At 43.6% G+C, this 22533-nt stretch overlaps 1 protein-coding gene across 3 annotated transcripts in view; it reads right to left on the minus strand.

Annotated features, from left to right (window-relative positions):
- The window catches only part of GALNT13 (polypeptide N-acetylgalactosaminyltransferase 13), a 151273-nt gene that overhangs the window by 4948 nt on the left and 123792 nt on the right, over positions 1–22533 (minus strand). Inside the window, exons 12-14 of one of the 3 annotated variants that reach the window (XM_074828439.1) lie at positions 11500–11634; positions 5476–5505; positions 2374–2572 (exon numbers count right to left, since the gene is read on the minus strand). In XM_074828439.1, coding sequence (XP_074684540.1) covers positions 2387–2572; positions 5476–5505; positions 11500–11634 — 351 coding nt within the window. In that variant the 3' untranslated portion in view covers positions 2374–2386. The remainder of the gene's footprint in view (positions 1–2373; positions 2573–5475; positions 5506–11499; positions 11635–22533) is intronic. The other 2 variants (XM_074828440.1, XM_074828441.1) reach the window with 2 other exon arrangements.

Raw genomic sequence — 22533 nt, forward strand, 5'->3', positions numbered from 1 at the left:
AGGGCTGTTAAACATGACGTTGTGTACTTAGATAAAACAAGACAGGTTTTATCACAGCTGAGCAGCACGTGTTCTCTCCATCACTCCTCCGGGGTTGATCTGGGGATTTTACACACAAAATCACAGCAATTAAGCATGCACCTGAAGTGCCTTTGCTATGGAGTGTTGCATTTATCAACTTACTGTTTCCTAAAAGGTCTTTCGGTTCCTGAAAAAACAATTAAAACCGTGTTATATGCACACAGCACCCACGTCCATCGATGGCCTTGCCAGCTCGAGATCAGCACTACAGATTAATAGTTCTGAAGTAAATATCTGTGTCTGCTACTGCACCTGATTCACAAAATCAGGATTATGGCCTTTGTTTCCTTCGTCCCCTGATGTTTTAAAGACTGGTTTCTCTCCCTCCAGGGCTGTAAGGCCAGGTAACGTGGTCAAACAAGGTCTGAGCTGTTGCACAGCAGCTCCACAGGGACTATAACCCTGCCCCACCAAGAACAGCCAAGGGAATACATGATTTCACGACTGAAATCTGGTTTGCAGATCCTCCGCTGGAGCAGAGACCAATTTTACATCAAACATCACGCAAAGGAACAAACGGAGGGGGAGGATGGGCAGGAAAAATTCTGCAGCGTCCTGGAGGACGGCGAAAGGATGAATGAACCCCACGACAGCAGAGCCTGACCCGAAGCCTTGGAGCAGCAGCACTGCAGAGATTTCCTTCAAGGCAGCGGCTCCCAGAGCGGTGGAGGCCGCTCGCTCCCTCGCACACCCCTGCGAGTACAAATACCACTCTAATGTAACACAGACAACACCGCTGTAACCAAACTATGCAAACAAGAAGTCATTTCAGCAACTAGTGTCTCTGATGCAGCCTCCCCGCTAATAAACCCCATTTGTGTATCTTCATATAAAAAAAAAAAAAAATCAAGACTATTTTCTGGTGTTTCAATTAAACTGCTGGGAAATGCTAACGCTCTGCCAACGACCGATGGGGTTTTATTACCCAAACACATACCTGCTCTGCTGCACTGTGTAATTTTCCACCGCAGTTCGTAGCGGACTGCCATGTCACATATTAACGCTCCTAATTTGTATTATGAATATTCTTTCAATAGCTTGTCCCCAGAGCTTCGCTCCTCAGTTTAAAACAAACTGTTACGCAATTCTCAAAGAAGCAGCCTGCAGATATTATAACAAATCACCGAGGGGCCATTTGATATGCATTCAGTGATGAATATAAGGCATTTCTTCCTCTAATTACAAGAGGAAAGAATTAGTAGTGCTAGCAGAAGTAGCTTGTTTACTAAATAGCACTGCTCAAAGCATCACTGATTCTTCACTTATATTGTTTTAAGTGCAATTAAGCCGCTATCATTTTCTACTATCACCAGAAATGCAAACAAGTCTAAAAATGCTGCTGTTGCCTTCATCAGCTGTTCCCTTTTATTCAGTGTATAATTTCATGCTAGATTACCATATCATTGGGATTTTCAACCGTCTCATAAATTTTTTCTTTCTGTGTTCTATCATTATTTATGCTATTACAAAAAAGGTCTCGTTTGCTTGGAAAACAATTAATTACTAGGCAATACGATACTCACACAAGCCAGCCTAAACTTTGTGTTTTACTCAAACGTGAGAGCACACGCATGGGTGCAGAGCTGGCTGCGCCGACACGCAGATGCACGGCAGCGAGCTCGGTAGCTTCCCGCTTACCAAATGTATGCAAATAACAGCTCTGGTGAGTGAGGACTCTGAATCGATCATGGCAAAAGGAGGGAGCACAGGCCCTTTACTCTGACGGGAAGGTGACACCGTTTGACTGGGGAGCAGATAAGAAATGAGAGTGACCCCGGCTCGTACCCCCGCCTGCGTGCTGCCCCATCACTATCCGTGACATCACCCAGCAAAACTCTCTAGGAAAGAAAAGCAGGAGTTGGCACAATATTTTGATTCCTTCAGTGATTACTATTTCAAAATTTTCTGTTTTGAAATTATCCGCGACTAGTATCTCTAGGACTGAATTACTGGAAAATTAGGACTTTTCAAAATGAACGTTTCCAAAAAACATTACGCAATTGGTATTATGTCTCTATCTTGGAATAGGGACCAAATCTTCAGCTATCGCAAACAGTAACAATCACGTTGACATCAACAGATCATGGAGGTAGCTCAAGACAGTTGAATTAATCTAAAATTAGTAATAATTAATAATCACTAACACTAAACATATATGACATTATATATCTATACAATCATCTGAGAAAACAGGAAAGGAATTCAGTTGAGTTCAACAGGAAGAGAAGGGAGAAGCATTCTTCTGAGAAAAACTTAAATCATTACATGCTGTAATTGCTTTTTAATACCAACCTCCAACCGTTTGTTAAAGGAAATAGTCAGTGGGGCTGTAAAAAATGTTTCTAAAGACTTCAAGCCTCGTGTAGTTCCTTAGCATCCACGTTTGCAAGGGGCTGCCACTGCAAGCCTCCACCGTGGGACCGTGGGTGCCATCCTCTATCCTGCTTAGTGTCAGGCACGACTGGGTGATTATGTGAAGAAATGTGTGGGTCTGCACGACAGAAAAACGGTAAAAGTGAACAAAACCAGCAAAGACAAAGACAAACAAAGGAAAAAGCAACAGCCACTTTGATTCGACATCCACAGCAGTGAACCAGCAAAGCGAAGAGCCCTCTGACAGGAATTACTAACGGGTAATTGTGCCGGTGAACGCTCCGGTGTCAAACTGCGGGCAAATGACGCTGGCTTACGCACATGTAACGTGTACAGAAATAGGGGTATTCATGAACTAAGCTTTACTCTCACAAAAAACGTTCTCACTGCTCTGCTCTGAGGGACCCAATCGCTTTACATTTTGCAATTCAGACCTCAATGTGCCTCGGAATCCTCCCCCCACACACACGTTGCCCTGTTGCAATCAGGATTTCCCACTGTGCAGCAAGATTCGGGCAGAGATGATGTTTTTAGTGCAGTAACATCCTGTTACTAAACATCCCGAAGCTTACTTGAGCATTACTAAATTAAAAATACAATAAATTAAACATTTGCATGTAAGGAGATAATAATTTTTTTGCCCACTATGACTTCAGCTCTTCCTTTACCATACTGATACCAGGCATCCCATCGCCGCGGGTGCCCCGGGCTGGTGCTGCCTGGGCAGGCTGGGGATGCTCCTCCTGCATCTGTGGTTTTGGTTTGGGGCAGGAAAAAGTAATATACATATAAAGAGGCCACTAAAAATATCAAGAATAAGTGTCCTTATAATGTCAGTTTGAGTAACCAGCACAAACATCAATGGTTGCTTTGGCTTCATTATGTATTATTGCTTCATGTTCACTTCTGTCTACCATTCTTCTAAGGGAAAACAGACATACATAAATTAATTACTTCCAAATGTAATGATCTGTCTATACTGCATGTTTATATTAGATGCCTAAATTTAGCAGATTCTTCACATGGGTATAAATAGTACTAAGCATTATTTTGGTAATCTGACCAGACCCTTTTCTCTGGTACCTGAGACAGGAAGCTTAACTTACGTACATCAGCAAGGCCACAAAATCTTTAAAAAATCCATAGTAATGGAAGCAAGAGATCACTTGCCCCCTTCACTCATTTTATTAAACATTACTTTCTAAGAAGGTAATAAAAAAAACCTGCTATGTTTTCCCTACTCATTTTCAGAGAACTAAGTCCTTTCAAATACATAGCAGTAAGACTGCAGTTTATAGGAATACTCAAATTATTGACCATAATCTCTTAAAGTGGAAGTTAGTAATAAGATTGCAATTTATAGAATTATTCAAATTATTGGCCATAATCTCTTATCGTAGAAGTTAGTAATAAGAGTGCAATTTATAGAAATATTCAAATTATTGACCATAATCTCTTATGGTAGAAGTTAGTTTGACTACACCAACCCCCGCAGGTCCCATAACTTTCAGAAGAGGAATAGTCAAAAAATCTGTAATTATCCGAGGGATGCAGAGCAGCAGCCGTGGCACTGACGATGCAGTGTATGCTGACACCATTAGTGAACAGAAACGAGAGGGCTGTTGCAGCACGCACAAGAAACAAGCTGGTTGTTCAGATATATTGTGCCCATGGGCTCAGGGGTTTCTCTGCCATCCGTCTTGACGCTGCAAGCTGGGAGCACGTCCCCTCCCCGCTGACACTCCCTGCTTTTCTCCACTCGAGTTTGTGCTACCCAGCAAGGCGGACAAAGCCGGGGGAGCGGGCAGGGACCCCAGCAGCACCCGGCTCGTGGGTGCGGGGACGTTCAGGGGCTGGGGGCTGCTCACACCTCCTGCTCCGCGGGCACCGGCGTCCTCCTGTGCCCACCAACGGCCGCATCCGCCTCCCGTCACATCACTTTTCTGACATGACCACCCTCAGCTGTCAGTATATTCTGTATAAAACACCGTCAGCCTGACACCGCGTAGTGACTACCTGTCTGCTGATCCAGGATGCCAGTGACACCCAGACACCAGAGTGAAAAGAGGAGGCTGATTTTACTGTTAGTAATCAAAGGATATAACTAAATACTACAGAAAATAGGCCAATTTTGCTGTTACTAATCAAAGGATATAACTAAGTACTACAGAAAATAAGCAGTAGGAAAAATACAGAAGAGTACACTTACTTATTGCTACATACAGTTAAGCAAGGTAATGCACCTAATCATTACTACCTGACGGGGAGAATAGTGATTAAGAAAGACCCATCCCCACTTGCACCCGTTCCCGTCATCCAGACCCGCAGGCGCTGGGCAGCCCCGGTTACAGCGAGGATTTGTTGAGCCTTTCCCGGCAAGTGGGAAGTCCTACGCGGTGCGTCCACCCGTAGGTGAGGCTTCCAAAGTCGCTGTGAGCGGGTCCAGCCTTATATACCCAAAAATCAGCAAGCCAGAATAGCTGGCACCTTTGATTTGAGCGGAAATATCTGGTTTCACCCTCCTGTTGGATTCCACCCACAGCCTGGCCAGGGCTCAGGGGGGAGAACCAAGGGAGTTTCTAACAAGGCCAAACGCTTGGGTTCTCAGCCTCGGACAAGGCTAAATGAGGGAAGTTGGGTACATTCTCACAGCATTTCATCCTCGCTACTGATTATATTCTGTCTAAGCTAAGTCTTTCACTAGTGAGCTTACATATTTCGTTAATGATTGGATACTAATAATTAATGCTAATGATAATACAGATTTTACTAATTAACAGATACTAATAATAGATAACGTTTAGTTGCGAGGTTCATCTAGAGGTCAACTTTGTTTTGGGGCCTATTATTCAGGCCCTAGCACTACATTCACTACCTGAGAACTGAGGTTTGGCGTGTTGGAGGAGCATCTATGGGAGGGCACTACGTCACATGGCTGTTACACAGCACTGCCAGAGGGGCGAGCGAGAGAAGCGCTACTCTAGGGTCTGCTACGGGGGCTGCAGTCGCTACTGAACTTACCTCAAAGCTATATTCCCATTTCCCAGCATACTGATGGAAGGGAAAAAAAAAACAAACAAAAAAAAAGGAAATTGGAGTCAAACAGTGACTCAAGAAACATTTTTGTGAAGCTCTCCATGAACGGAAATTCAACAGCTTTGCACCGACACCACGTCTAGGGACAAATAACTGTAATTACACAAGACCAAATCCTGACGCCATTATTCACACATGACAAAATGAAACTATTTTCTATCAGATGTGACATATTTACAGCATTATTTTTTTCCTGAGTTCACTCGTGTGTTACATGTCATCAGATTTCATCCCACCACACATGCTGAAATTTGCCCGGCTGCCACCGGGAGACGCACCTGGAGCCACCGGCAACCTGAGCACAGACCCAGACACGCTCTGCGCGGCTCCCAACCTCCACTTGAGGGGTCTGTTTGGCCCCCAAACACCAGCACTGTGTAACTCCCACATGAGTATCTCCACCAAGGCCAGGGGGGAAACAAACAAACAACTATTTAGCAAAATTGGAAAACCCTGTTTCATTAGACAAGACCGAACGCTGAGGGAGCAACTCTGGCTCCAGCCCATCGTAACTCACAGATCTTTTTCTGCTGATCTGCTGCCTCATCTCCCACCCCCATTCCAAAGCAAATAGCATTTATGCATTATAAATATGTTATAAAACACATGCTGATAGGAAGCCTTTGAAAGCTGGGAAATTCTAACTTGGCACGTTCCATCGATACAGCTGATTTATAGAGCTGCCCTTGCAAGGTAATGGGCAGCTTGAGCAAGGGCCAGGAATCTTAATGTGCTGTTCAAGAAGTAGGAAAGAAAAGCATTAAAATTCAATAATGGAAGGGAATGGATTTTAAAAAAAAAAAATAATTCCTGCCAAGATGTAAAAACATTCAGGAAAAAAAGTGTTTTAAAATGCTGTAAACTACTATTGCCTGAAGTGTTAAAAGCCATTTTGCATTAGAAATGGAGATTGCTGCCCAGACTCGGGTACCCTTCCTGGAAACAGCTCGTTCGGGTGATCTGCAGCCTGCAGCTCATGGCTGTTGTTGCTCCTGGTGACAGCAGGTTTCTTTATTTAGTGTTCCCTTAAATCCAGACGATACCATTAACATTTTGTGCGTAGAAGGGCTTCTTTTTAGACTACATAAATATTAGTATCAATACTGGGCTCTCTTTTTTTCTTCTACAGGTAATAGCTAATAATTTATCCTATTGGGTTAAGAAAAAGATGCAGCTCAGTGAAAACTGCCTTGTAGGAAACAGCAATGGAATAAAAGATTTAAGCAACCCTGCGCGACCCGTGGGGCCAGAGCTGGCAGCCCCAGAGCTGCAGCCTGCGCCCGTCGTGCTTTAGTCAGAATGAAAAACAGAATGATGGAAAAATCTATTTTAACAACAACAAAAAACCCACTTCTTGATTGCAAACGATTTTGTTTCAACATGGACTTCCATTTTATGTGGATATTAAAAGAGAAGGCTTTATTTGATTCTTTGAATTTGGGGCTTTGTAAAGAAAAAAAATTGACTTGTTTTTTAAGCTTGATGTAAAATATTCTCCATATTGCAAATTAAATAAACAAGCAAGCAACAGGTTATTCACACAAAGCGACTTGAATAGCTGTTCTTCTTACACCAACTCTCTCAATCAGTGAATTATTATTTTATAGCTGGGCCCGTCACTCAGACTGGGCACTGCCAAGGTGCCACCAGGGCCGTGCGCAGCTCACCCGAGACCTTACACCGTGATTCAAGTGGGACTGAAGGAGCCCTGAGAAGCGTTTCTGTGTTTCTATTCTCCTATCACTATGCAGAAAATCCATAAAACTCATTTTTAACTGTTTTTTGGAGAAAGATACAACAATGGTTTAGTTCCCTGCCCGTTCATCTGGCTGTGGGACGTGACTAATCCCAAATACCAACTTCAGTGTTTGGTTTCTTCAAGGTGAGAGCAATCATTTGGGAACTACGACACTCCCTTCCATAATACGTGATTCACCCACCTTTTTTAATTTTTAAAACTATGTCCTTTTCCCCAGTGATATTCTTCAGTGACACAACCTGTGGCAATCTGCTAATTCTCAATTACAACTGCTTTTGCCTAACAAAAAAGCATTTAAACTCAGTTCTGTGGTGTTTGGGGGGTTTTTTCAGAAGGTGTACAAACCCTGGCGAGTACTGTGTTATTTATATGACCTATAAAGACACCACCATCATTGTAACTCTACAAGACATAATGCAAAATACTCTGTTCCCATTCAGGAACTTTGCTGACACAAAGTGACGGGATTTATCTCAGTTACCAGCTGCTTTACCTCAGTCACCAGCTGCTTTACCTCCGTTACCAGCTGATAATCCAGCAGCTTCAACTGCAATTTTAAACCAGGCAATTCACACAGGCAGACTTTTTAAAGATATCAGACACTTTGGAAAACCTTACTACACACCCACCTGTACGTCGGACTGACTCACCCCCGAGATCTGATCCTCTGAACAAGAACACAAATCCGGGTTTCTGACGGAATAACAAAAAATCACGTTTCCAGCCGCCCAGGGGCCCGTGAATTCTGGCTGTCACTGGAAACACCAGTGCCGAAAGTAGTCAAGTTCAACACAGAAGTGTAACAGTATAACCCCTCTTGCTGTGCCCATACCTCCCCCCTGGGTTTTTTTTTGAGGAGGGGAGGGAATGGGGAGATTTATAATTTTCTTTGAGCATAATCAAAATAATCACTTTAGAACTCCTTCCTGCATATGAAAACCAGGTCTCTCTTCCTACTTTACATGACTTTTCCTAAGAGAAGAGCAGTCCTGGTGCGCTTCGACAAAACGTCGACGGGCTACAGCCAGCGCTGCTGCAAACCCTTCGTATTTCCGAGTGGTTTAATCCCACTTTACTCCCCCTGGATCTCCTTCTCACCCTCTTTCAGTCCATCTCACCTCTTGCACTAAACAAGCATGGGTGAATCCAGCACCCTGAAGGCAAACGTTCAGTGCTGAAGTTGGGGTCAACATCTCATTTCCCTCAGTTTCGCCAGTGTAGCTCAATTTTGACCCCAAAATATGAAGGCCAGTTCTTGTCCTCTCCTTCAGCAAGTGATTTTCTGTTCTGACAAACCCACTGATACCTTTGGATCACTATTTTCTTCCAGTGCTTCAATTTAACTTGCATCTAAAGTGCAAGTAAAAATGTATTAATAATTCTAAGTGTTAAAAGCATTTAGCACACACTTACAGTATGAGAAAATGAGAAAAGAGGCTTTTTGAATAGCCTGTTTCAAACCAATTAGATCTGATACTTTCACAAATATGTATGAAAAAATTTGATGTTTACTTTCTTTATTGCCACAAAATCTTCTCAGCTCCTTATTTTTGAAAAAATATGAATGCTAGGAATATCTAAGAGAACTGTAGTATTATTAATCTATGTATAAACTCTTGGAGAAGACTTTCTGTGATTTTTTAATATATATTTAAATACCATAATTTAAACTAAACTAGAAAATTATAGAAAATCTAATAACAGCATGTAAATCAAAGAAAATTGTCTGAAGATCTTTAGTGAGAAATCCCTTTTTATGATTATTTACATCTCTCACTGTACTTCTAGATGTGGCCAAGGCATCGTTGCCCATTACCAAGTCCTGACTCCTAAACACCTTTAACAGGAGGGATGTGGTCTGCAACCATGGTACAACCCCCAGAAATCACCTCCGTCCAACTGCTGAACCAGTAAGGAAATGTAAAAATGAGTGCAGTTTCACTGAAAAAAACAAATTAATGGGTAACAAGTGATTCAGGCAACGTGTCACAACTGTTTCTCTGCAAAAAAAAATTTAAAAAAAATAAATCACAAGTCACTTGTTTTCTCAGGAAAAAGTGCTGCACGTTAGGTATGTATTTGCATGCTGTATATGGGTGCGTATTTGGAGGCTTCCTGCAACACTCGGAGATCACCAGGCAGTAAATCTAAATCAAATCTGTGTGAGGGAAGTGCCCTGCCCAGGCAGCAGAGAGGGGGACCAGGGGCCCCTCCGCACAGCCAGCCCCCTGGCAACGCCCAGGCCCTCATCCTGATTAATGCACTAATAAACGTATCATAAATACCAACACTGCTGTCAAAGGGAAGTCTGCAAGCTGAGGTCTGAATGTTCACAGAGGAGAATCGTGAAGAAAAATATTCTTGTCAATAAATAGCAAGGTACTTAATGCAATGGGCTGTGCTTTATGCTTACAACAGACAGCAAAAGCCTTGTCTTGGAGATTCCTTCTATAAAAAAATGGTGTATTTCTTTTTTATGAGCTCCATCTAATGGTTGATTTTGTTTTTACACAGCTACTTAGAAATTTTCCATTCTGGATCTCTTAGGCTCAATTTAAGAGAAAAAACCAGCATGTTTCCAATGTCACAAGTAAAGGAGAGCATATTTGGTTGAAAGAAATTTAGCTTTTCATGTAGAAAAGTGAAAGCAGCTATTTCTGTGAAATGTTGGAAATACTATTTAAAAGACTTTTAAATACGCCAGTATTTTTCTAGCTTTGCAGTGGTGAAAATACGCCAATACTAATTCGGCAGCTTTAAACTGAGACTAGCAGAGCCATGTAAGCTCAGACCACCGGGCAGCCAGTGTTAAAACTGTGCTCAATGGGGAAAATTCATTTGCAGCGGCTTGTGCCCGAAATATTCAAAGGAAAGCTACAGGCAGTGTAATTTTTTTTTATCAGGAAGGTTGTTCTCTATGTTTCTGGTGGAGAAAGAGCATTGTGCGAGGAGCCTTGCCTTGGGCCACGTGCATGGCCATCGCATGGGGCTGAGACTGGGGAAAGCCCAGAGCTGGGGGCGGGGGAGCTTCCTGCACTATCTCTGCTTACCTAGGACTGGGCTGTTGAAGCACATAAAAATAAGATGAAGAATATTTTTTAAATTAATGTTTATTCAATATTCAAAATTTATCCTTTAAGGTGTTGCTGAGATAAATTTGAAACAGTCCAATTTAAGAGTCTGACAACCTGGTATTTTAAGGAGCAAAAGCTCATGCCAAATCAACGTCTGTCAGACCCAGCAAGAGCCCCCATGACCTCTCCAAAAATATCCAAAAAGCCACCCTGGACCCAAGCAGAGACCTGCCTGGATTTGCTCGGGGCACCTGACAACAAGGAGACATTTTCTCCCCGTGCAGCCCGAGCACACCGTGCCCGTTGTGTTTGGTGATGTTCAACCTCCTACGGAGCCGGGCCAGGAGCCTGCGACACCCACTCCACCTCCTCGGCCACCGGTCGGCACTACGCTCCTCAGCTTCTACTTAAAACAGTCTAAAACTGATTAAAAATCAATTATCATCCGCTTGCAGGAATGAAACAAAGGATGATATAAGATCTTAAATCTCAGGTGTTAATTGCAGGCATGAACATCCTCAAAAATACCTAAGAATTACCAAAATATACACAGGTTTTGTATAAGAAGAAAAAGAATCTTCTTTATCAAAGAGAAAATTGGTTTAAATTCAAATGTTAAACTCAAGAATGTATCAAAAGTTACCAACTAAATTGCATCTCAGTGGCAAGTATCATTGTTTTTCTAATTGGCAGCTCTGTATTATGCAAAGGTGGGTTTGTATGTTTTTTTCTTACCGTAACACATTAGAAAGATCCCATCTTGAAGAAAATGCTAATACCTTTGTCTGAATTTCACCATGCAAAACCACCCATTCACATTTGAAAGCAAAAGCTTAAAATAAATGTTTTAATTTTCATCTGCTGTTTCCTGCCTCATTTAAAAAAAAAGAATTGCTCAGCCATAAGATGCTGAGATTATTTACACATATTTTTGTATTAATTTTGCAACCTCTCCATAAGCCATCAAATTTCTCCAACCCGCACTCCCCCTCAAAACCCAGGAAAAGCCACCTCCCATCCCACGGCAGGGTCAAACTCCACAGGTGCCTGGGATACGGAAAATGATTAAACACCATTTAAAGGTGTTTCAGATCCAGCAGAAATCTGGCAGGGTACCTCAGCATCGTACTCCCAGAGCTGGTTGCCCCTCATGTGGTGGCACTTCAGCATGGTGACGGGGCCGTTCAGCCTCGAGACGTCCAGGCACAGGTCGTCCGTGCGGATCTCTTTGTCAGCCGTGTAGGAAAACACCTGGAAACAGAGAATGATTGCAGAGAAAGAGTTAACAAAAGTCCTAACCAACTGCTGGTTCGGGATAGACATTATTTTCACTCCAGTGGAGCAGAACTACTCTCCTCTTCAAACATTGAGGTGGTGGTGCCTTGAATTTCACAAGTTTTGTGCAGGTTTCTCTGCTAGTGAATGTCTGTTGTACATAGAAGAAGGAGTATCATGTTTAAAAAAAGCAATTTTATGGGACCAAGCCCAGGAACTATCTAGGGATACACTCAGTTTTACCTCCTGGGAATTCTACAGAAGCATGTAATTGTGATCTATGTCTTCAGGAGAAATTTCCCACATCTTGTAATACAACGGATAAACCGAGCCCATCACTGGAAGATTCCAAACTCCCCTAAACTAAGTCTTCCTCCAAGTATCTACTTTAACTTTGGGTACCAAGGATTATCTATGTGAAAGATTCGTATGCATGGATATTTCAGAACTATCGTCTCACTTCATAAAATTAGGAAATAAATCACAAGAGAACACTCCCTCAGCAAACTGCTATCAAAGCAGTTCTAAGTTTCAGAGGGGTTTAACCGAACGCCTTCAGCGAGGAGCCAGCTGGACAAAGCCCAGGCTGTGACTGGCTCCTTTCCCTGAACGTGTGCACGGTAAAGATTTGCTCATTTATGGTAACTAAATACAAATACATCAGGTGGTCCCACCGCGTCACAGAGCTGCCGTGTGGTACAGGCTGGGCTCTCGTGGCTCACCCCCGAGGCCCTGCAGCAGGATTCATGGGGAAGCGTCCCACTTTGCAGGTGGGTTTGGGAGCTGGAGAAACACTAAATAACTTTGACTGAAGTTCCCTGATAACTTTAATCCGCCGTGGGGTCTCCAGCCATCCCTCACCAGCCACACAAGGAGCAAGGTCCAGTGCCCAGCGAAGGATGAAAATGTGACCACAGGAGAAGGGGGAGGAAAGGAAGGAAGCTAGGAGAGAACTGCGAGCACTTACACCAAATTACACGGCCTGGACACGTGGGAAGTATCTCTCTGCTCCTAACCCACTGTTCACTCACACCCTCCATAATGTTGCCAGCCCCACCCAGCACAAAAGCTCCTGAAATGGCCTTAGGAAACAGCCTTGGGTCTGTATTGCTTCATGCTTTCCTTGCAGAAATTCCTTTTCCTTGCAGAAATTCCTTTTCCTTGCAAAAAGTGAATTATTTCTGTGCTCCAGACCCCTCTCTGCAGCAGGAGGAGACCAGAGAGCAGAGCCTCAGCCTGTCCACCCAGATCCACCAGCCCACTACAAACCACGTGTGTCTGCTGCTGGAGCTCACAGAGCTGCAGTGCCACCACGGTGGAGACAGAGAGGAGAAAGTCTGCAGGTAATAAAATAATGTCAAAACCATGACAGATGATAGAATTACGATTCAGGTTTTGATGAGTATAAATCTGTACCTACACCTGCAACGGAGAAACAGTGCTGTCAAAAATATGCAAAATATTCACTTATGTGGCAATGCTTAAATTAACATAGAAATATAATAAACGCATGGCAATGCTTAAATTAACATAGAAATATAATAAAAGCATGGCAATGCTTAAATTAACATAGAGATCTAATAAAAGCATAGACAAACACAGCATGTGGACATACGCCTCAATTTCTTAGCGATTTCAGAGTTCCTTTACAACCTATTCCTCTTGGAAAAGGACGACAGTATAATTATAAAAAGCTGAGACTGAGATCTGAACCACAAACAACGCAGTGCCCCAGGGGATGCCTATCCATTGGGACTTCCAGTGAAACGTTATACTCAAGGAAAAAGAATCAATCAAGCAGCAAACAAAAAATTTTTTGGTGAATTAAGCAGAGGGCGGGAGATACCACGTCACTTGGCAGCGCTGCACTAGTAAAGCAAAGTCTCCCCATGGGACTCTTAAAACCTATATCCTGCACAAAGCAGCCGAGGGAATAGAGGCAAGGGTTTTGAAGCTGGAGGTTCGGAGAAATCTTTCACAGCAACTGTGGAAGATGAAACCAGCCCGCTGAGGCGGCAGTGGAGCAGCCAGGTCCAAATCAAAGCCGCGAGGGAGAGGCAGAGCTGCGAGGATCAGCAGTCTTTCCATCTGCCAGATTTCTTACTCACCCCTCGCCGTCTGGGTGAAAATCTGGCATCCGAAGGTACGGCAAAGCACCAGCCGCCTTTTGCATTTATTCATCCAGTGATAAATCACCGAGACCAAATCCGAGGGTCTCAAAGTGTTGCTTTCACTTAAAAACACAAGAGGCACAGGTCAATACTTGGGCTTCTCTCCTACACCCATCCACCGGCCAGCGCCCAGGGGAGGCCACGCTCGGAAGCACGCTGTCCTTTCCGAAGGAGGTGAAATGAGTCCACATCACAACCAAAATTCCACTTTACGTCCATACAGATATTTTCTGTGTTTCCCTTCCCCGCTTTTCTGGGTGCAAAAGCAAGTTCCAAAGCCTTTAAAAGCCCTGTATAACCTCAGCCAAGGCACTGGAAACTCCGTGTATGTACAAACTCACTCAGCTGCATTCTGGAATTACTGAGAAAAGGGAGTTTCTAGCTGAGGGCTGACCGAGGAGGAGCCACGGGTGTCATTTTGAAAAGCAGCTCTAACTGTGCCCATCTCTGGCAAATCTCAGCAAGAACTAAAGCATTCACGGCTACTCAAGTACGTTAAATCTACGGCAGTAGAAGCAAAGTTTTCACATTTTCAAATTCATACAAGCTGTCACAACGTGCACTTCCCAAATTTCAGTTTGTGTCCTAAATCTGTGTGTTTTTTCCAGCTATTTTCTTTTTTTATAGAAAGATGCCTATGATCAGAGTGATTGCTAGTTTGTTAACAGAGGTATATATCCTCTTGATCCGATGAGCTGATCTTTGCACATCACACTAAGTTAATGGAAGTGCATAAGGTTACGAAAAAAAAAAATCAGGATCAGTTGTGGAGTTACTTCGGAAGAGGTACAAGAGCAGTCTATGTTCTGGACTAAACTGAAATCTGAAGGTTTTAGAAACAAATTGTTCAACTACTTACGACCTTCTTCATTTACACCAACATCTGAAAACTCTTCTCAAAATAAAACAATGGAAGAACAAAAGCAACCTCCTTCAGTCATTCATCCAGACCTCCCAAAATCCCCTTCCAGTACATTGGTTTGAAATGATTTTTGGAATAATAAGCACAGAAGTCAAGAAAGAAGAAAATTTGGGTCAAAAAGACTATTGGTGCTATAAAATTAAGCTGTGATATCTATAAATATATATATAAATATATACTAATTTGTTGGGAGAGATATATAAATATAGACCTATTTGGTGGGGAGAAGATCTCATGTAGTTGAGGTATTGAAGACCTGGGCTAAAAAAATCCTTATTCAAACACCCAGATACCATAATAATATTCAGCTACCAAACTACCATAATTCATGTCCAACAACAAAACCTTGGGGGGGGGCTTTGGTTTTTCTTTTAAACACCTTCAACCAAAAATCTTACTTGCTGGTAGAATACTGGACTTACCCGCTTGCTGTCACACTATAGCTGGAAGAAGAAACGTGGCCAAATAATCTAATAATCTGAAAATCACTGAAACGTGGCCAATCTAATAATCTGAAAATCACTGAAATGTGGCCAAACAATCTAATAATCTGAAAAGCACAAAGTATCTCTCACTCAAAGTATCCGTTTGGGTTCAAGAACCACTCGTATGAATGTATTGTACAGACCGTTCATCTTTTTCCATGCTCATTATTAAGAGTTTTATCCATTACCATTTATTCCGAAGCAACTTCTAATTTTAATTTTGAATTTATTTGCGTTTTTTACATTAAACATATTTGCATCAGGCATTTTCTTCTAGCCTCAGAGACATGCTTTTAGCCTCAGAGAGATGTTTTCTTCTGTGTTTTACAGAAAGCAAATGCTTACGATTTGAAATGTATTTCCATTTGCATATTTCTTTTTCCTCTCATCTTTGATAATTGCAATACACTGTTCCGTTATGTCTTTTGAAAGAATAAGTGATGTCTGAATTGACAATTACAGAAGATGGGTTTGAAAAACACGCTGTTTTAAGAAAGAAAAATGAATGCTAATTAAGATGATGTAAAATTATCAGGCTAGCATTTTGCTACCATTCATATTAATTATAGATATAATTATATTAATGTAATTTAAAAATAGAGGGTGAGGAACACGTTGCATTTTATAGCTAATTAAATAGCGTATTTCACGCGAGCGGAAGCCAGGAGAGGGCTTCCCCAGCAGGAACCCAGCCTTCTGCTGCCCTACGCAGAGGCGACCGCACCGTGCAGGAGCTTCTTCACCCCGAGGCACTTCCATAGGTCTGGTGAAGGCTCCACCTCATCACCCCCTGGAAGTCCCTGGCTGGGAGAGGAAGGTTGGTGCACCCAACCGCTGCGCCGGGGGCTCAGCAGCTCCTTCCCCGCCACATTCCCATTCCCTATCGCTCCCAGACCCATCAGCACCAACCTACAGCGTCTTTTTACTGGGTTGCAATTTATTTACTAACACATGAGCTGCTGAGGAGTGAAAATTAAAGTTCTTTCCAGTTGTCCCTCGCTTTTTTTCTGCGGCTGTCCCCACGGCCATGGCCAGCCCATCCCTGCAGCTGCGCGGGAGCTGGGCAGGGGATGCTCCATCACCGGGAAGAAAGTTCCCGGGCAGGAGCCGCTCCCCGAGACCTGCGGGTGTTTGCCGGGCTGCTTAACCCCGATCGGTTTTACTGAAGAGGTTCAGCAAGTCTCTGATGTGTTTGAAGCAGACACTAGTAAAGCAGACACTAATAAAGTCTCCAGAATGACAAAATACAAAAGATTCTCACAACAGATGCTGCACTTTTCTACAGACAAAAAGAGACACTGTCACTCTCTTCTGCTTTCTGTGGAGCCGATCAAAACAAAAGGAATTGAGTATTTTTCACTAACACCTTGTCTTTCATAATTCTGATACAGATAGATTTATTGCCTATACAGAGTAGCAGGTTTTGTTACAGGAGTTAATGCATGTTGTATTATTTTTTGTTAATATCTTTTACTATACATTTCCAAACAGCAAGTTTCAAGGCAGACGTAAGCCCTATAAAGCCAAAGCCCCGTTAAAGCTGATGCTTGGGCCTGAGACACTGGCCAGACTGAACGGAGACACCTCATGTATCACTGACAATTTCATTACTTCTTTCATGTTAAAAGGAACTAATGAAATATTCCCCTTGATAAAAGCCTGAGAAAATAATCAGCTTGCTCAGCACCAATAAAGCATCATTAACTGGAAGTCAGTTGAGTGGCCAATACAAATTTGTGGCTAATTTTATATACACATATAAAAATATGTCTATAGAAATATATATGTATATACATATTAAAATATGTATATTTAAAATATATATGTGTATGTACACACACACTTACATATATATATATAGACACACACATATGGACTGCAATAGCCCATGGCCAGAATTTGCCCGTCCTGTTATTTGGTTGACCTTTTCTTTGGAAAACAGGTAGCCAGGGTATTCTGTCAACTCACAAGTCGTCTAATACTGAGAATATTGTTCGTAAACCTCTATTTTATACTTCATTAAGTGGAACTAAATCTTGAGGATGCACCTGTGCAATCAAGGAAGAAGTCCGCCGCGCAATAAAGACGGTTATAAACTGGACATAACGAAGTATAGAAAAATCTAATTTATTCTGACAACCATTTTAATTATCTATGGAACTCCCAAAGGTAAATTTTGAATTCACCTTTCATAATTGATTTTAAATGTTCTAATAAAAGCTGCAAGGAAAGCACTTTTCCTCTCCTCCTGAAACTGTCTACACATTAAATGTTGAAAGTCACCTTAAGCAGAACAGCTGAATTGAAGGTGATTTCCTTACCACCCAAAAAAGATCCAGGACTCTCACAGTTAAACTGCCAGTTCAGTGGCTTTTGGGGGCAAGGACTTTGGTATTTTCCTGTCCACTGGACTCTCCCCTTCCTCAAGGCCAGCTATCACTGAAGCATTTTAGCACCCGAACAAGCCCAGAGCAGCCATGGAGAAAAGGCACCTCACAGCTCGGGCAGGCGGGCCCAGCACTTCCACCAAAGAGGACTTTTAGTGTTCCACAGGCAAGTCCACCCCTCGCCGGAGAACAACGGCATTAACTCCTTGGAGGAAAAAAAATACCCAGTTCCAACACTCCACTGTACAAATTTCAGCTCCTTAGGAAAAGAAAAAAAAAAAAAATTTAAAAATCTGATTTTCATTCCTACTTGTGTAACACGCAATCTCATGACATGAAAAGAAACGCACGTTTGCTTTCTTCAGCTCCCCAGAAGCTCCTGCAGTAGCCACCGCGGCTGGGGCCCGGACACCCGCTTTGGGAGAGAACAGCAATTTCTGGGGCAGCTCCTCCAGAGATCCAGCCCTTCACCCAGAGCCTTCAGAACATGCCCAGCCCTAGTTTAATTCCAGATGATTTAGAACAGGTGTTACTTTTTGCTACTCTATCAGTTTCTTTTCACCCTGAAGGAAGATATTTAAACTAAAACAACACAAACCCACCAAGACAGGGCATCCCACCTAAATTTAATCAAGGGCCAATCTTCAGTTTTTAGATGACCTGAAGATGTGCCGAGCTCGGAGCCCCTGAATTGTTCAGGAGTTTCCCTGGGGCCACTCTGGAAGTAGGGATTGGATTTATTTCTAAAAAAAAAAAGGCTATGCCAAGATCTTTAATGGCATATTAAGGGCCAATCTTCAGTTTTTGGATGACCTGAAGATGTGCCGAGCTCAGAGCCCCTGAATTGTTCAGGAGTTTCCCTGGGGCCACTCTGGAAGTAGGGATCAGATTTATTCCTAAAAAAGAGGTTATGCCACGATCTTTAATGCCATGGAAGCAACTCATCCCAACCCACAGAGAGTCATCTAAACCTGTGAATGACACAGGCACGGCCAAGCCAGAAGTGACTTCCACATTTTGGAAAGTTCCTATAAAACTTGTTCTCAGCCTCTAACCACCAGATTCATTTATCCTGGTGCTCAGCCCTGAGGAGAGAACCACTGTAATTCAGAGAACACCATCATTACCACCAGCTATCAAAGACTGAAGTCACGGGAACTATACTAAACGGTCAATGCAATAAAAATAAACTAAAATAGAAGAAAAAAAAAGTGGTTGGCAGCATCTACCAGGTTTAGTGAGGTTCCCGGGGGTCGCTAAGGAACTTGGCTGCATCGCACCCAGCACCCTGCACCGGGAAACACCGGCGGCAGCCCTTCGTGCCGAGGGCAGCACACCTTCCTCATCGTCAGCCCTTTCTCCCCTGCCACGGAAACCTTTGTCCTTTTCTAAACAACCATTATTCTACAGAGGTTTCAGGTGCATTCAGCACTTTGCACAGAAACTGCAAAATAACTGATTTTTGGCTCTGCAGGAGCAGGGGGATTGTGCTGGGGCTTTTTCCTGTGTTTTGCTTTGTTTTGGATTGGTGTTTTTGGTTTTCAGAGGGTTTTTTTTCAGATAGCTGTCACTTCAGAAAGGATGGCTACCTACACACCTGCCACAAAAAGCTGTCGCTGCTCCCAGGGTGTCACAGCGCTCGTTATGCCGTGCCAAATTCACACGTTTTAGCAGGTACAGCAAACACTCAGATTCTGCATTTCATCCACCCAGGCTTCATTACTGCAACGTTACACACCTAATGTTAGTCTTCTCACGTTCCCTGGTGACTATTTCTGCCAGTTTAAAGAAGCAGCAATTCGGTTTTTCCATAGACTCTAAAAAGAAGGCATTATTCTCATTCTGATTGTGCTAAATAAAAGATACTGTTATTTACCATGCAGGCACAGCTCCTTCGTTCCCTATTAATCACAGTTATTATAACGGTGCTGAAGATCACCGAGGGCTCCATTGTGCTGCATCCTGAGCAAATCCAGATTATTAGACACTTCCTGCCCCAAAGGTTTATCATCTCAATGCATAAGAATGATGTAAAGTCTGCAAGGGGAATCGTATCTCAGCAAAATGGACTAACATAATATAAGCAATAACTAGTTTTATTCATAATGGGTCTGTTTAGAAGATGAAAAGCTAGCCAGAAAGCCATGTTAGGGAAACAGGAAATTGTAAAAGGTGAAAAAGGCAGAAAGAGCAAAGAAGGGCTAAGCTACTTTCTGGTATCCCCTTATGGTGGAGTTGGGAACGGTCAGTGTGAGGTTCATGGTTGGACTAGAGGATCTTCAAGGGCTTTTCCAACCTCGATGATTCTGTGATTCTGTAAACGGAAATCTAGTATTTTCCTAAGATATTACAACTAATAAAATCAACACATTAAGCTCAAAAACTCTGCAATGAGTGCTGTGATTCCTTATCCAGTGACCCAAGGAGGTTACTCGGTTTGAGATCAGCTGCACGAGTGCTGCTCAATTCCTCTTTTTGTGCATAACTCGCACCAGTCGCGTGAATAAATGTCTCATTGTCGCTAAAGGTTTTGTTCTGTTCAGTCTTGTGCACAAACTGCTGTTAGAGGACTTGCTGAACAGCTGTAGCTGATGAATTCACTAACTAAAAATGCAAACTGTGACTCCGGCGTTAGCCTTCCGTGAGCTGGGATCGACGGCTCTGCTGGAATCCGCAGCCAGCTCCCCCTGCTTGCCCTCAGGGTCTCTACCTCCTGCACCCCTCTCTCCTCCTGACCTGGCAGTGATATTAACACAGGAAAAATGACTTTATAACCTACCGAAAACAGCGGCCTTCCATTACAGAAACACCTCACGAATCAGACAGCTCACACATTTCTATCCATTCCCAGTAGTAAGCAAATTATCATAGCATAGCGATAAATTCTTACAGAGTGAGAGTTTATAAATTATTTTTCTACATACCACTCCAGAGAAAGTGCTCATGTTTGAAAGGCATTTGAAAATATACACATTTAGTGTGAATGGGAGAAAAATGGAAACGCTGTGGAACAGAACAGTTTTTGAAAGACCCATTATTTAGAGCTAACTGGGGAAAAAACAACCCTCTAACAACCCTTATTGAGTGCATTGGGCTTTTTTTTGAACTGTCACTGAGTACTGAATCTGAACTTTTGGTATAAAACATTGCCAGAAGGGACTCGTGTTCCCCTTGCACATTTACTAAAAGATATAAAACATCCTCTCCGTTGATCTCGCCCTGCAGCAGCTGCCCCAGGTAAGCTCACAGTGAGCAAACCCCTGGCTGATGCAATGCCACAGTGGTTCAGAAGGAATCCCCACAGAACACCACCCGTCCCGCAGGAACTGCAACGGCCTTTCCAAAAAATCCTCCTCCCGTGAGGAGCGGCCACGCACACAAGATGCCGACGGCCTGGGCGGCCAGAAATCGAGCACTGAGCTGCCTGGGGAGAGGTTTTGCACGAAGCCAGTTTCTTCCATGTGCCAGCACATCCCTCCGTGCTCAGGGGATTGGTGCAGGATGTAAAATAGTGACAAATGCCCCACACCAGCCTCTGCCAGGGCTCTGAGCAGGAGCTGCAGGGCTGCTGTCACGGCGCGGGGCACTGAGATATAACCTGTGGGTCACAGCCGTGCTTTGCTCTGCTGTTCTGGAGAACCACCACACTATTTCTCGAGAAGGAACATCTCAGAAGGACAAAGCAGCCCCTTTCAGCTACTGCTTTTGTCAGGCTCGCAGTCAGCTTTGCATCAACCAGCCTCCTTGCTAAGGAAACGCAGGGAGCATGCTCTGACAGCGGAGCTGACCTCCGTGCTGCGAACAAAACGCTCCTACCACTCCAGGCTGCTCTCTGGGGCACGATGGGACCGACCTGAGATGAGATGGCAGCGTGTGACAGCACAGGAGGGACCGCGGGGCCGCCCCGGCTCAGCAGGGAGCAGCCCAGGACCCTCCTCGGGGCTCTGTGAAGGTGTGCTTGCTACTTTCCTGGTGACATTTCTGCTGCCAAAAAGCAGATTCATTGGTATACCCAGCACAAGCAAAGCTCCGGACAGGGGAAAAGGCACAGGGTGTTGAACAGGAGAAAAATAAGAAATGGCCACGTGTTTGTTGTTCGTTGGCTCTGCGGCAGGCGAGGGGAGAGCGGCCGCTGACCCACGCTCGCTCCCCCAGCTGCCCTGCTCTCCCAGCACAGCCCCACGCCTGCATGGCGACTGCCGACCTGCCCCAACACTCCTTTTTTAATAACATTCCCCTCCTGCCCGTGTGGGACCGTAGGATTTGATTATTGTTATGAGCAGAGGCCCGACGCTCCCAATAACCGCAGTAACAGATGACATTCCCATGGTAACGCAATAAAAGCCATCAGGACGACTGTAGGCAGGAAAGGCAGACGACTGTTTTGCCCTCTACCAGGCCATCGAAAGGAACAAATTTCCTTTAAAATACCACAAAACCAGAAGTCAGATGTGGGGAAAAGAACCCAAGAGGCGTGAGATTGAGGGGTCCTCCCCCTCTATCTGAGGCTGGATAGCAGTTTTTTCCACGATTCACATGTGGTCAGTTCTCTCTTTAATCAGGAGTCAACCCTGGGGACTTTCCTCCTGAAAAACATCATTCCTGAAGCAAGTTAACAGGCTGCCCCCACCCCAGGAGACAGATGCACAAACCTGGGATTCTGGCCGCTAAAGCTGTATCCCCACCACAGCTGATTTGAGGACAGGCATTGCATTTTTTTCCCTCCAGACAGAGCAAAGAAAACAGTTCTAAGATTGCTTTGAACTGCATTAGGAGATTCATAGTATTTATTTTAAAGATCATTAATAAGTCACCAGATCCTAACTGAGTTAGGATAATCTGAAATGCCCGTGCCAACGTAACAACAAATCCTCCAGTTTTATACTCTGAAAACAGTTCTCTACATGAAG

The sequence above is a fragment of the Strix aluco genome, chromosome 6, assembly GCF_031877795.1.
Source record: "Strix aluco isolate bStrAlu1 chromosome 6, bStrAlu1.hap1, whole genome shotgun sequence".
Lineage (NCBI taxonomy): Eukaryota > Metazoa > Chordata > Aves > Strigiformes > Strigidae > Strix > Strix aluco.